The sequence below is a fragment of the Diorhabda carinulata genome, chromosome 8 (genome assembly GCF_026250575.1).
Source record: "Diorhabda carinulata isolate Delta chromosome 8, icDioCari1.1, whole genome shotgun sequence".
Taxonomy (NCBI): Eukaryota; Metazoa; Arthropoda; class Insecta; order Coleoptera; family Chrysomelidae; genus Diorhabda; species Diorhabda carinulata.
The window spans coordinates 6,437,727-6,452,769 of NC_079467.1; the positions used below are offsets into that span (position 1 = coordinate 6,437,727).

The window sequence follows — 15,043 nt, forward strand, 5'->3', positions numbered from 1 at the left end:
TACCTTCACTTTTGCGATTTTTCTGTGTCAATGACAAAGTGGTTAGCAAACCTCTAGGAAAAAAAAGAAAAAATATTTTTGGTTAGAGGTGTTCTAATTAATTTTTCCAATTTTTCTCTAAGCACAAATCATCACATTTGAACCCTATTTTTTTTTTCGAAATTCGAAAATGGCTGGGCTCAGTTTTGTTGAATTTTTTCTCAGCTCTTATAACTTCCAATATTAAAAAAATATTTTTCGCAGCACAAATTATCACAAATTTCGAAAAAGGCTGGGCTAACTTTATCCACATTCGGAGGATCATTTTATTTTTGAATACATTTGATAAACGTTTTCCAACACCGTTTTTTTAAATTTTCGATTAAATTTAATCACCTTTTAAGTTGAGGTGAAATTTTCAAATATAGATTATTGGAGGTTCAATGCCCGATTGGTATGAAAACAATGTTTGTGTGTTATATTTGAAAATATTAGACTATTTACTGTATTAATCATTTTTAATAGTATTTTTTTCATCTCATATGATACGTAATCATTTTTTTGTATGAAACTTAATATTGCATTTCAAACACAATCCAACATTATTCACACACCTCCGTCATTTATTAGTTTCCACATCTCCAAGTAAATGATAGTTATACCGTTGTGTATGTCTTCTAAAACTCGGGATGTCCTATTCGACGACGTAGCTGTTGGACCCACAGATTTCACAACTATTTTGTATCTTCTCAGATATGTTATGATGATTTCTCTTCTGAATTTCAATTTAGTGATTCTCCTTCCTGTAATTCTGTAAATCTGCCAAGTATTATTTATTGCTGCGTCTATTAACCATGTCAGTTTTGCCCAGTACAATTTCTTCTTTCTGATTGATATACGGTACTGATTTATGTCGTGATCCATTTGATCAATTGTTCTCATATTTTCATTGTAGATGGAAATAATTGATGGCTGAGGTACATTTATATGCTTTTTTGCATGAATATCTCTTCACAAGCGTGACTTGAGATTCTCCGAGAGAATTTGATGCAACTGCTACCACACTGTTTTCCATACATTTCTCAATGAAAATCCGTCTTTTCTTTCTATTTTGCTTCGAAATCAAAATCCAGTTTCTTCATTTGTTCATATGTTGTTAACTTACATTTTATCGAATGGATCCAGTATACGAACACCTCCTTTCTTTCATATGCTTTAGAAGGTTCAAGCTAGTGAATAAATTGTCCCTCACTGCGTGATAAGGTTATTTTTTTATATGATGGGGCAATCAATTGAACTTAAAATGACATCAAGGGGATTGATACTTTTCATATTCAGGGTTTGGTACTGGCGTATTTTTCCCCCGATTAACTTCAAAATACATCATGTACCTAAAGGTGGTATTTAGGCACCATACTTTTTAACCAAACCTCATGGGTTTACCACGAATTCACTGTTTGCAAAAATGTGGTCCGAGGTACTTCACCAAACACGGGATAAAGCGTTTATTGAGAAGATTTATGAGTAGGCGAAGTTTGAATAATCATTATTATTGTCAAGAAGGGTATTATCAGCAACGTGAAAAATTTCGCAATGAATATAAATCTTTCCATCCGCATACATTCAAAAACTAATGTATTTATTTCTCATGTTCAGCTTTGTATCCCAGTAGCTTTTTATTTCTGGGCAAACACTATAACCAGAGTATTAGAATACCCAGAAACGCCTTTATTTCTTCTGCCTTTTCTATTTTTTGAAATATGGAAAGTTCGTTATATACCTGTACTGATATTGATGGTTTAGTGCAGGAACTCGATATTACGCAATCTTCTTGTGCATGGCTCTTGTTCATAGACTCATCGAAATATAGTTCTAAAGTTATGTTTTTACAGAATATGAGGGGATTTTTGAGCAACAATATGGATGTAAACAACGAACAGGTTGTTAATGAACTTTTAATTTCCTGCGAATCGCTTGGCTGGTGAATAATTCATTTTCACAATTTCTATTATCACTTTTTCCTGATAATTTAGTAAGCGACGAGAAGAGTTAAAGGTTCTATCAAGATTTCAGAATAATAAAAATTCGGTTCGATGGCGATTGCATCCATCATTCATAAAAGGAAAAAATAAATTGTTTTGTACATATTTCGCCGAGCTATTTCAACCGGTTTGGTAGCATCGCATAATCACTTGTGGTTATATCCGGAAAGTAGGTCGGACGTCGGAGCTGTTTGTTAAAATGGTTTCTGATACCATGCAATGTCTGCAGTAGACTTTTTCGAATTTCTTTCTTGGACCAATACGGTGGTATTTTTGTTAAATCGTCAACAAATCCACCCAGTAAGTGGGCATAATATTTACTATTATTTGTGCGTCTTTTTGAAGGTAGTCGATGTAAATTATACGGTATTGGCCTTCTTTGGTGCCGACTCACTGTCATGATTCCTGATTCGTCTTTAGTGTTCGTGGGGGATCAAAGTTTCATATTACCTGCCAAATATTTTTACGATTTTGTTTTTGAGCAAACATGGTACCCAAATTAACAATTAAATCAATTAAATAAATAAATTTTTTATAACTTATTTTATTGTCTGTTGAAATATGGAACTGCTTATATTGCATTATAGTTCAAACAACAATTTGAACATTTTTCCTTGTGGTTTGATACTAAAATAATACGAGAACCCAATAATTACTAGAATAGCATTGCTATTCGTGGACGGGGCTTTTGTAGTATGTATTTCTTCCACGGGACGTTGAATGTCTTAGCTCATTTTAATTTGCTGTTTGCGTTATCAACGTGGCTTGTTCTATTCATCTGCAGTCATTTCCTAGCGCTTATTTGTTTTTGTTTCGTATGAAATTTTTGTTTTCTACTCGGTAAACAACACAGATAAAACTCTTTTTATATTAAATCATCTTTAAAAGATGGCATTATGGAAGAAATCGTAAGTATGAGTGGTTAGCGGTTAGCAAAGTCTATTGACGACAAACATTGCTCTGGACGCCTATCATTTTTTCGAATCCATGAAAATTACAGATCTTGTGCTTCAGGCAGCAAACTTTTTATTTGAGAGCGTTAAAATTGCGACGAAAAATGACAATACATTTGCACAGTCATCTCCGTTTAACAGGTTTTGACTAAAAATGACATATTAACGCTTTTAAACTTACCTTACTAGCTTAACCTGGCTCGGTGTGACTTTTTCTTATTTCCACGCATGAAAAGAAGAACGGAAGGACACCGAATCCACAACATTGAAGAATTGAAATTTCTGGAACCATTCTCGATATTCATACTCTGTTTACATCACCACTATACCAAAACTCGCAATTACACTCTCTGACGCGCGTTTCGCAGTTTACCTTCAGTCTCTGAAGACGATATCTTGGTTATCGAAACGCACGTCAGTCAGTGTAATTGTGAGTGTTGGTGTAGTGGTGGTGTAAACAGTATATTCAGTAATATTGAAGAGTATTAGAGAAAAAAGAAGTAGGATCGGTCAGCTAATTCTACAGATAAATACAAAAACAGTATTTTTTGTGGAAAACGTTGTTCTATAAAGAATAAAAAATAAAAATATTCTACACATTACCAGTACTTAAAATGAAAATTCCTGTCGTAAATGTATTTTCTCTATTATTGATATTTTTTTTTATTTCAGATAATCAAAATGTCCTTAGACGAGGTGAGTACTTTGGCATATTTAATTACATCTCTACCAAATATATACTTCACAGAAATGAAAATTTTAATTCAATAATTTTTTGAAATAACTTTGTTAACCTTTGGACGGCTATAATTATAAAATTATTTTATCAATAGAATACTAATAAACTATATTCAAATTAAAAAAAGATATTCAGTTGATTTCGAACTCGAACCTTCTACGTCAAAACGAACCACTCCTACTATTCTGCAATGGACTCCGACCGAAATTTATAAATGTAATTACCTCAATATAAGCTCTTAATTTTAAAAGGAAGATCCTCCGCATCGTAGTTTTTCTTTTTTTTCTCAGTTCAATAGAACTATCTAATTGATTGTACAGAAAAAATGTTGGGAAAAAATTTAATGATCTATAAAAAAGGTATCTTACATTTTTTCCATAAACCTCACCATTGGAATGGTATTGGAGATTTAACTTTGAATATGTTAAGACTATTATAAAATGCACAATACAAATTTTTATAGGAAAGATATTCATCATCCAACTTTCATCCCTGCTGATTTTAAGAGTTTTTGATTAAATAATAATAAAATAATTTCAAACAAATTTTCTTTTATTTGTCATTAATATAAGTATTATTTGAGATTTAAGGAGGTTTGTGAAATTTTTAACAATACCCTTGTGGTCAACACGTTTCGCAGTCCGCAGTTAACAAAACTGGAAAAAAGTTTCGTGAAACTGGACATGTAAAAAATATTGAAAAACCAGGTAGAATAGAAATGTTCGATTTACTGATGGAAAAAAGTTAGATGTACTTCTAGGATTGAGGAAAATCCGCATAAGACAACTCGAGAACTTGCCGTCGACAATGATGTAAGTAAATCGTATATTTTGAAAGTTTTGCATAAATAAAAATACCGCCCTTCCAAAGTTCAGTTGGTTCAGGAGTTAAATGATAATGATCCGTATAGAAGGCAAGAATTCTGTGAATTGAAGATGGACAGAATGAACGCAGATTTGCTGTTCATAAACAAAATAGTTTTTTCTGATGAAGCGACCTTTAATTTAAACGGAACGGTTAACAAATTGTAGATATTGGAGCAGAGAAACTTCTCACTGGATGTGTGAGACTCACACTCAATATCCTGAAAAACTGAATGTTTGGACTGCTATCATTAACAATAAAATTATTGACGCTTATTGTTTTTGTAGACACAGTTAATGGTGAGGTTTATTTAGATTTTTTGATTAGCTTCTCAGTGCCTACATAATAAAGACTTTTTCCTGATGTCAATGAACCAAATGATATACATCGATCTATTGCTACCAACAAGATTAAGCTTTACCGCATTTTGCACGTACAGTTAGAAATCATTTGAACGAGGTTTTTTCCAATAGGTGGATTGAAAGACGTTGAACGATCGAATGGCCGGCTAGATCCCCCGATTTGACTCCTCTCGATTACTTCTTATAGGGTTATTTGAAACTAAAGTATATTTTAATAAACCAGACAATATTGCTGATTTAAAAGTTAGTATAACGGAAGAAATTAACAAAATAATCCCTGAAGTTATACAAAATGTTTGAAAGTTGAATTCCAAAATCGCCTCGGTTACTGTCAAAAAGTGAATGAACATTTTGAACATTTAATTTAATTGTAAAGTACTTTGAAGAATACATTCTATATGCGACATTATTATCTTCATTCTGCGTGAGGTTTTGTGATAGAGACGTTATCAAAATTTTACATCTTAAAAATTAATTTTCTCAGTTATGATTGCACCAAATTAAAAAAAAAAACTTTTTTATCTCTGAACAAAATACTAAAATCCCTTTCCAACAAGGTGCCACACTATCCCCTTTCTTATTTAAAATTTTCGAGGGGGTGTTTATAATTCAGAGGGGTTACTGGAAGGGGATAATATTTTCATACTGTAAATTGCCAATTTAAGAATGAAAATCGACCTGTTTCAGGTTTTTTTCACATAGAACATAATAGCATTATATTATATAATTGAATTTATTTCATACATATTCGTATGGACCGCAATGAGAGAGGAATATCTTAAAGCAACTTATAGTAGACATATCAATGAGAACCTAAGAAAGATAGAACAAGACCATCAGGACATAGAGGGAACACGTGAAAAAATAAAGACAGCTATAAATGAGGCTAACGCTGAAGTCGCAAAGAAGAAAAAAAGAACCAATAAAAACGAGTGGATGACGGACGAAATTCTTGATTTAATGGAACAACGTAGACTATACAAAACCCAACAGAAATACAAAGAAACCCAAGAAATGATAAGAACAAAAATTAAGATGGCAAAGGAAAACTGGATAAAGGATCGTTGCGAATAAGTAGAACTCTTATAAACGAGGGGCGATAGCTTCGGACTACACAAAAAGGTTAAAGAGATCTCGCGTGTATACAAGAAATATCAAACCCGCCTAAAAAATGACCAAAATGATTTTATAAATACCCAGGAGGAACTGGCCAAGACAAGGAGGGATTACTCTTCATCTCTATTCACTAATGACAGACCAAAACATCCTAGCATAAGCCTACCCACTGTAAACTTATCCGGATCCCCCATTATCCGAAGTGAAGTAGAACCTGCCGACCTGCAACATACCTGCCCATACCAAGAAACCACGATGACTAGCAACCGTCTTCCGGGAGAAGTTTGGTCAATTAGATAAACTTGGAGAGCAGATCCCAGTTCCCAGGAAGACGATGAGAACCGAACACAATTCGCGGTACATCTTCTATATGATGAATAACAAAAAGTAAAAATATTTTGTAGTTTGTCAGTTTGTGTAAATTTCTTCAAAACTTATATATCAAATTGAAATTTCTCGATTATTTAGTCAAAGACTATTAAAATCAGACCTATGAAACTTTGATTATGAATATCTTTTGAATGCTTAATAGTACGTTCATACTCCCTTCAATTTTAGAGCGTTTAGAGCCAAAATATGGTCGAGTAATTTGTTATAAACAATTTAATTATTTATAAAGCTATAACTCTTAAACAAAGAGAGATATGGAAAAAAAGTTTCAAGAGTTTAAATTACTGTGCTTCTCTTTTTGTAAATGTAACAAAGATAACACGTGTTGAAACGGTTATGGTAAGAAAGTAAATTTAAAATACATATTGGTACTTAAATGTTTGTCGTAATTACAAAAACAAGTTTTAAAAAAGGTAAGGTGCAATATTAATATATTTTTGAGAACATGAAAAATTAACTTCAATTAAGTTACAGTAAAAAAGTAATCGCGGGCGCGCACTTTGGCCTCTGATCGCGCAGATTAAAACCTGCAAAACTTTACAACGAAGGGTCAAAAATATAATTGGAAATGATAAAAATTTTCGTATTGATTACCACTTTAAGCTACTATAAGGTGCATCTAGTTTTTTTTTAATTTCTATAGCCTTAAAACATTTATAAACAAATTACGGTGCTTTTTTTCATGAAAATGTGTATATTCAAATTTCTGTAACAAATAATATTTAAAAGGTCTACCACATCACATTTTGAAGCTTAAACTTTAACATTTAAAATGAGCTGCTTTGAATTTTTTATGTAGGAACCAAGTAATGATCGAAAAAGTGAGAAAAAACGTCAATTTTGCTTTGTATTGACGATAACTTTGAGTATTGATTTATGGCAAAAAACCGTAAAAAAGACCTTTTTTGTAGATCTTTTTAAAACGTATCTTTATTATTCATAATTTTTTTTCATATCTCATATCTTTGTTTAAGAGTTATAGCTTTATAAACCATTGAATTGTTTATAACAAATTAATCGACCAGATTTGAGCTTGGCACCCTCGAAAAATCGATTCTACGTATCAAAAAACATAGGGAAACGCTATAAAACTGAGGGCACTATGGAATGGTTACAAAAAATTGTATTGCGCATTTTATAAATCATTTATTGTCATATTTCAGAATTTATAAACAAAAATGAAATTTGTTTTAAAATAAACAAAATTAAATTTTCAATATCAATCAAATGGTGAGCTTTACGGGAAAAATACATGATACCTTTTGTTTGTAGGGCATAACATTTTTTTCAAAATTCTTCAGCAACATTTTTCTGTACAATCAATTAATGATTAGGTAAGAATTTCTGTTCTATTCCTCTTCATCGCACGTTAGGACTTAGTCCTGTGTTTGCATAGCTGCAGCTGGGATGATGAAGACCAACTTTCATACCATCTTGTAGGTGGTCGGGATGTATTAGGTTTTTCTTCCTTTGCATCTTTAGCAACCTGTCATCGGGCATTCTGTCCACGTGATCTCCCCATTCTCTTCGCCGATTTCTCGCCCATCTCACTACATCCTGGATGCCACATATCACCCTTATTTCATCATTTCTCTTGTGGTCAATAATCTGTGTCCTGCTATTGATCTCAGAGTTCGCATTTCAGTAGTTCTAAAAAGCCGCCTAGTTATGGTGTACTCCGCTCTGGTCTCTATCGCGTATGTCATTGCTGGTCTCACACAGGTCTTGTATTTTCTGACTTTGCTCCTGGTAGTCATATATTTATTCCGCCAAATTACATCTCTCAGGTACCCTCATATTAATGACGCTTTTGTTGTTTGAGGTTTCATTCTTTAGATTTCTATCACTTGTTATGTTCGCTCCTAGATATTTGAATGGCATCACTTGTTCTACACTCAGATCGTATATTGCGAATTTACATCTTCTCGGTTCTCTGGATACTGTAAAAGATTTGGTTTTCTTCAGGGATATTTGCATGTTAACAGCTTTCGCTATTTATTCAAACCTTATTAAGTTATCTTCGTATTCCGAGATGATTTTTATTTCTTTGTTTCCCATCCGGTATCCTCTTCCAGCTTGCTTTACCTCATTGATAATCTCATCCATTATAATGCGGGCTGAGGCTGTCTCCTTGTGTGATACCGGCCGTCACATGTATTCTACTGCTCAGTTTATTTTCCATTCTGATATATGTATAATTATTGGTGTTCGGGTTTTCGATTACTTTAATATGTTGGGGTGAATCTTCCTTCTCTTCAGTAGAGTTGTTACATCCCTCAATCGTACACTATCAAATGCTTGAGTGAGATCGATGAAGCACATTATTGAACTCTATAGCCGCTTAATCGCAAAAATAGTATCTATAGCAGATCTGTTTTTTCTGAATACCTGCTGTTCCTTAAAGATACCAGATGACATCTAATACCTCGATAATTTTGTGGATCGTTGTTTTCATCTTTTTTGAAAATTGAAATCAAAATAATTTCTCTCCATTCTGATGGTTACTCTTGGTGTTAAGTATTTTATTGAAAATAGTCTGCAGTCTTTGTGTAACGTGGTACCTCTATACTTAATCATCTCGTTTGATATTTCGTCAATACCTTGAGCTTTTCTGTTTTTCAGTTTAGTCTTTATTTGTTGTATTTTCTTCAAAGATATGGTACATCTATCAATTTGTTCCTCATCTTGATATAAGTCTGTGTTGATATACTTGTTGTTGTTGAGTCCTAGAGTTCTCTAAAATACCTCTTCCATTTTTCCACATTGATTTTTGTGTTCGGTATGTACTCATTTATTGGATTTTTTCTATTCCTGAGTAGGTCCCATATTTTCTTTTGTCCCCCGTAAAGGTAGGAATTTCTGTTCTATTGGACTGAGAAAAAAATAAAAGCTACAAAGCGGAGGATCTTCCTGTTAAAATTAAGAGCTTTGGTGAGAATATTTTCAAGGTGTCATTTTTGTGAAAAAAAAATAATTGATTCTTTTGACCCACTCTAATAAAGATCTTACCGTTTAAATATAGGAAGTGTTAGGGGCTAGAGCTATCAAAAGTAATTAAATTTTTTGCGTCATTAGGAAGGTAGTTTAATGCCATTCAAAGCATTTAGTTCTTCTATTTTTAATGATCTTGTCAAATGACCGAGATATTTATATATTGATCCGATAATATTTCTAGATAATAAAATAATCATTTAAACATGGTATTTCTATAAATCAATTTTGAATTCTTTTTTTCAGTATATAAAAAAATAACTATGCATCTACTTTTAATTGTAATTAATTTTTCAGAAATTCCAAAAAGCAGCAGAAGATGTCAAAAAATTGAAAAGTAAACCATCAGATCAAGATTTACTCGAAATCTATGGATATTTCAAACAAGCAAACGAAGGAGACGTAAATACATGTATGTATTTGTATGGCAGTAAATTATGTCTTAATAATGATATTTGTAAAACATTTTTGTGCAGTGATGACAAGGAATGTAGAAATACCTCTTTCAAAAGCCTTCCAAAATTATTTCTTTACAATATTCAAAGCGAATTTTGAGTGGAAAATCCTTGTTCTTCCAATAATACTGACGATAACTGTTATAAAATCAAAAAAGTCATTGTTAGTTATCAAAAAACTCAATGTATTACATAATTTTTTGTGGTACTACCATTTATTCAAGTTATTTTCTATTTCAGCTCGTCCTGGTATGTTGGATTTGAAAGGAAAGGCAAAATGGGACTCATGGAATTCAAAAAAAGGAATAAGTAAGGACGAAGCTAAAGAAAAATACATCGCAAAGGTGCAATCACTTATTGACAGCATAGGCATGAATTAATTTAATCATCACATCTGTTTTTTACTGGGTGGCTTAATTTTTTTCACTGTTATTTTTGGTTTAAATTGTAAGGGGTTGGAACACATGTTTTTTTTAATAAAGAAACTTGATACATGTTGATATTTTTCTACTCCTGCTTCTTATATTAAATTACTCCGCAAGTTTCAATGCAAATCATCACATGTAAGATAGGCGTACAGAAGAAAAGGTTCTTATTGTTAGCAAGAAATAGTTGAAACTAATTTGTATTTTTTAAGTTTCAACAGTGTTTGTAGGGATTGAATGCGAGGTGCTTCTGGTAAATCATCTACTTAATAAGATTTTGAACAGAACATTCTTACTTCAAATACAGAATTCAAAAAACCTAATCTCACATTTAAATTCAGTTATTAATTTTTTTTGGTGATTCTACTTTATTAGTTGATAATTTGAATGAGGCAACGACCAATAGATTTATCAAATTAAATTACAAAAAATACTGCTAACGAAAATCGAGAGAGGATATAAGGACTTTAGAGGCGGAAGAACCGGCTGATACAAATTTAACCACATATACTGTATTACACAAATAATCAAAAAATAAAACTGTAATAGGACAAGAAAATCATTTATTATATGTGGATTTGCAGAAGGCATTTTACAGTGTACCTCTTAGCAAACTGTGGGCAACGCACGAACAAACAAACATCACTATCAGATTAATAAAAGCAGTCCAACGAACATAGTTTAACAAAAATTAATGCAAACCGGAATTTATCGGATGGGTTTACTGCCAAGGAAGGTTTAAAACAAGGGCATTGTCTCTTGCCTACGCTATTCAAGATCTACTTAGAGCAGACCCTTAAGATGTGGAAGCGAAAATGCAGATGGATGGGAATACCTCTCATTGACCACACTACACTATACACGCTTTGCTTCGCAGACGATCAAATAATAATAGCACAGGATCATGACGATTTATGCTACATTATTTGAAAACTCATTGAAGAGTAAAAAGAAAACTGAATGTGCATCAGAGCAATAGCACAAGTAATTGGCCTGGAAGATAGAATAAAAATAAAACACTACAAGGAATACAAACCAATACTTAGTAATGAAAATTTGGTTTTTAATATTGCCACAATCCCACTATGAAAATGCTCATAAACTAGCTGGTCAAGACTTATTGCTGATATTTTTTACTTAAATCATCACAATAAAGATAGCACAATCATAATACGGCGAACATTTATATTGATGGAATGAATGAAATTATATTGAGCTTATTTATGCCTTTTTATCATTTATACAGGAAGATTTTTGGATTGCTATCATTTCGTAAAATTCTCTCTTTTTTAAATTGTTTTCTGTATTAATAATTTTTGTATTTGAATAATTAAACTGATGATTTTTTTCTTTTTCATGTTTTGTTAGAACTGTTGCATTTTTTGTTCTTCTTGCAAGAATGATAAAAAAGACATAAATAAGCTCAATACCACTTATGTCCCATTGATTCATTCATTCGTTCCATCAATATAAATGTTCACTAATTGTGATTATTTACTTAACAAATATCAACATGTAGTTTTTAATTGAGAAAGAAAATATGTTTTTAAATATAAAAGTGCAATATACATTGAAGAATTACACGAATTCTTTCTTTTGTACGAGTATGTTTCACATTATAATTACTTTATAAATAACCATTTTAACATTATTTAAATATATATTTATACAAATAAATTTAACAAATGTATGAACGTACCTATATTTGTTTTGAAAAGATAGATAGGTTTCACCACAGACTAGAATACAAAACAAATAAACTGCTTTAAAAATTCGAATGAAATATATGATAGATGTGACAAATGGGAAGAAAATTTAGAAAAATATATGAAGGAATTAAGAAACTCAGAAGGTTAGGTTAGAGAAGAACCAATAAAGATTTTCCCTTCCCAATATCTCGAGTTATCATTAAATTTGGAAAAAATTTTAAACCATGTTAATTTTGATATAATACAATCTGCAGTTTTGAAGAACATTAGTATTGGGTATGACTGTTTAAAGAAACATGAAAGGGATTGTTCCAATGATTATACCCTTATATAATCTAAATTTTTTAGTTAATTAAGTCTAAAAGTGATCTCGCAGGTTTCTTGGCATATAGGGCTTTCATCTTCTTATCTTGGAACACTCTTCTATTAGTTGGTTGATGAGCACATTAGGATACACTTTGACACTTTCACCATATTTTTCAGTATACTTCTGAATCTCCTTTACTGGTAGAAATCTTATATTATTCTCAATTATATCAGTTGGGACATACCACTGATCTTTCAATATTCGAAGCACTTTACTTTGAAATATTCCCAAAATGGCTAAACTTGAGTTCCTTGAAATACCCCATAACTGGATACCGAATGTCCAGATGGGCTTAAGCATTAATATGTATAATAACACTTCCTGCCATGACATGTTTTAAGTACTAAAGTCTTACTTGAACTCCAAGATACATGTACAGAAATAGAACTAATTCGAGCAGGCGTGTTAGGTGTTAGGACCTACACTTTATTTGTTATACACTGTTGATACTTCTACTATACGCTTAACCTCCATAGCAACGTATGGCCATGAAACCACCATACTGTCATCACACGTAGAGCGTCCAACGACTTACAGACTGCACTGTACAGAATACAAAATTGGCAAAAAATATAGAGATTGGAAACAAATGAAAGGAAATCAGTTCATACAACCTAATACAGTTAAATACAAAGAGAAAACAACTTGGTCTACAATTATATAAATTATACTGAATGATGTAGCAACAAAAACAGGGTTGCCAAATCCTGACGACAGAAATCCGAGACACTGAATCAATGAATAAGATTTTATAAACACAGAAATTAACAATGAATTGTGCAGTATTTTCTTCATTCTTTATCAATAACTACTTTTTCCACTGATATTTTTTTATTTCTATATTTATCAAGCACTTATTGTTTAGAATTAGAATTGAAACAGTTGGTGACATTCATACCAAACATACTGCTTACACTACACCAACACTCACAAATGGGTGTTGTTATAGAGGTAGTGAAAACAGTGTATGAACAATTTAAATCAAAAGAAGTTAATTTGGATCAAATTAAACATTGAAGACAATTTTTGGCCAATACTAAAATAAAAAAATTTTAAAAAGTGCTAAGAAAAAAAGTTGCCGCATTAAATTTACAGAAACCATTTTTTTTTCATAAATTGAACTCCAAAAATCAAGTTTTGAATACATTAAACAATACAAAGCCTATTATGGATCAAATTGAAAAAAGAAAAAATCGCAAATAATGAGAAAAGGCAATATTTGATGAAATAAAAGTGTACTTAATGGAGCTTTTTGCAAAAAAATGGAACATGTAATATACCAAGATATAAGAGGCAATTTTTGAACAAAATAAACTCACAAAGAGAATTTTTGCCCAATACTAAAAAGTGACAGTTCTTGGCCAGCGATAAAAAAATTTAGCCAAATTAACCTTGCAGAAACCATTTTTTTCATAAATCAATCTCCATTTTTGAACAAATTCAACTTTACAAGGCCTATAGTAAATTAAATTGAAAAAAAGAAAAAATCCATACAATTTTAATGGGAAAAGAGAATGTTTGATTGAATAAAAGTCTACTCAATTGGAATTTCTGCAAAAAAATAAAAAATTTAATGTCAATAATATGCCTAGATTTAGGACAAGGCGCAAGTTGGGACACGTATAGCACGTATGAGGCGACGCAGCACAGCACGTAATTTTATAATCTACAAGATTGAATACATTGACGCAAATTGACGACGCAGCGCGACCTGACAAGATACGCACGTGAGCTCACAAAAGTGTCCTGCTGTAGTTCAAACACAGTTTGCTGTGCCGCAGGTGTGGGTGAGGAGCAAGTCTTTCCAAAAAAATGAATAAAAGTTAATATAGGCGGCGAGGGAACGCATCCATGTGACTCGATGTCTTGTTAGATCATCTTATGTACTTCAGCAAACTGGTTTCGATTCATTCGGAAAAAAATAGCAAAATCGGTATCACTTATTTTAGTTGTAATTGTAAATCGTTCACTGTTTTTTTTTCTTCGATAGAATAAATTTATTAGGTAATTCAAATTTCTTCCTCGTCAAGAAATAAAACATTTCCTACTCATTATTATCCGATTTTGATCCAATAAAAAAATTGTTTTGTTCCATTGTCAAAAATGTTAAGACATTTTTAGATGCCCGTTAGTCCCCGAACTACCAATCAAATCCAAACTCCATAGTTTCCTCTTTGTAAACGCGGGTCTCAATATACGGATCACCGCGCAACACGTGTAGCATGTACGAGTCGTCTCACGCTACCTCACATGTGCTGTACGTGTAAAAAATTTGCGTCTTGCCTAAGAGGCAATTTATGTATAGAATAAACTCAGAATAGCAATATGTTAATCGTGATAAACTAATAATCATATTCTAAACAAACATCAAGAGAAGTCAATTTTCACCAAATTAAACTAAGAAAAGACAATTTTTGGCCGGCGCTAAGAAAATATTTGGCCAAATTAAACTTGCAGAAACCATTGTTTTTTCATAAACTCCAAAAAGCCCCTTTTGAATAAATTAAACTTTACAATGCCTATTATGAATAATGTTGAAAAAAGAAAAAGAATCATAGAATGCATATGCCAAATTATAAAATATGAATAAATTTATTTAATTGTGATTAGGGAAAAATGGTGACGAAGCCAAAAAGGCTATTTTTAACTAA

The 15,043-nt window shown here is 31.9% G+C and overlaps 1 protein-coding gene across 1 annotated transcript in view; it reads left to right on the top strand.

The window, feature by feature from the left end:
- LOC130897287 (acyl-CoA-binding protein-like) overlaps positions 1 to 10,385 on the top strand; it is a 35,112-nt gene extending 24,727 nt beyond the window's left edge. Inside the window, exons 2-4 of the mRNA XM_057806060.1 lie at positions 3,647 to 3,670; positions 9,734 to 9,848; positions 10,132 to 10,385. Coding sequence (XP_057662043.1) covers positions 3,656 to 3,670; positions 9,734 to 9,848; positions 10,132 to 10,271 — 270 coding nt within the window. The 5' untranslated portion in view covers positions 3,647 to 3,655 and the 3' untranslated portion in view covers positions 10,272 to 10,385. The remainder of the gene's footprint in view (positions 1 to 3,646; positions 3,671 to 9,733; positions 9,849 to 10,131) is intronic.
- The last annotated feature ends 4,658 nt before the right edge of the window (positions 10,386 to 15,043 follow it).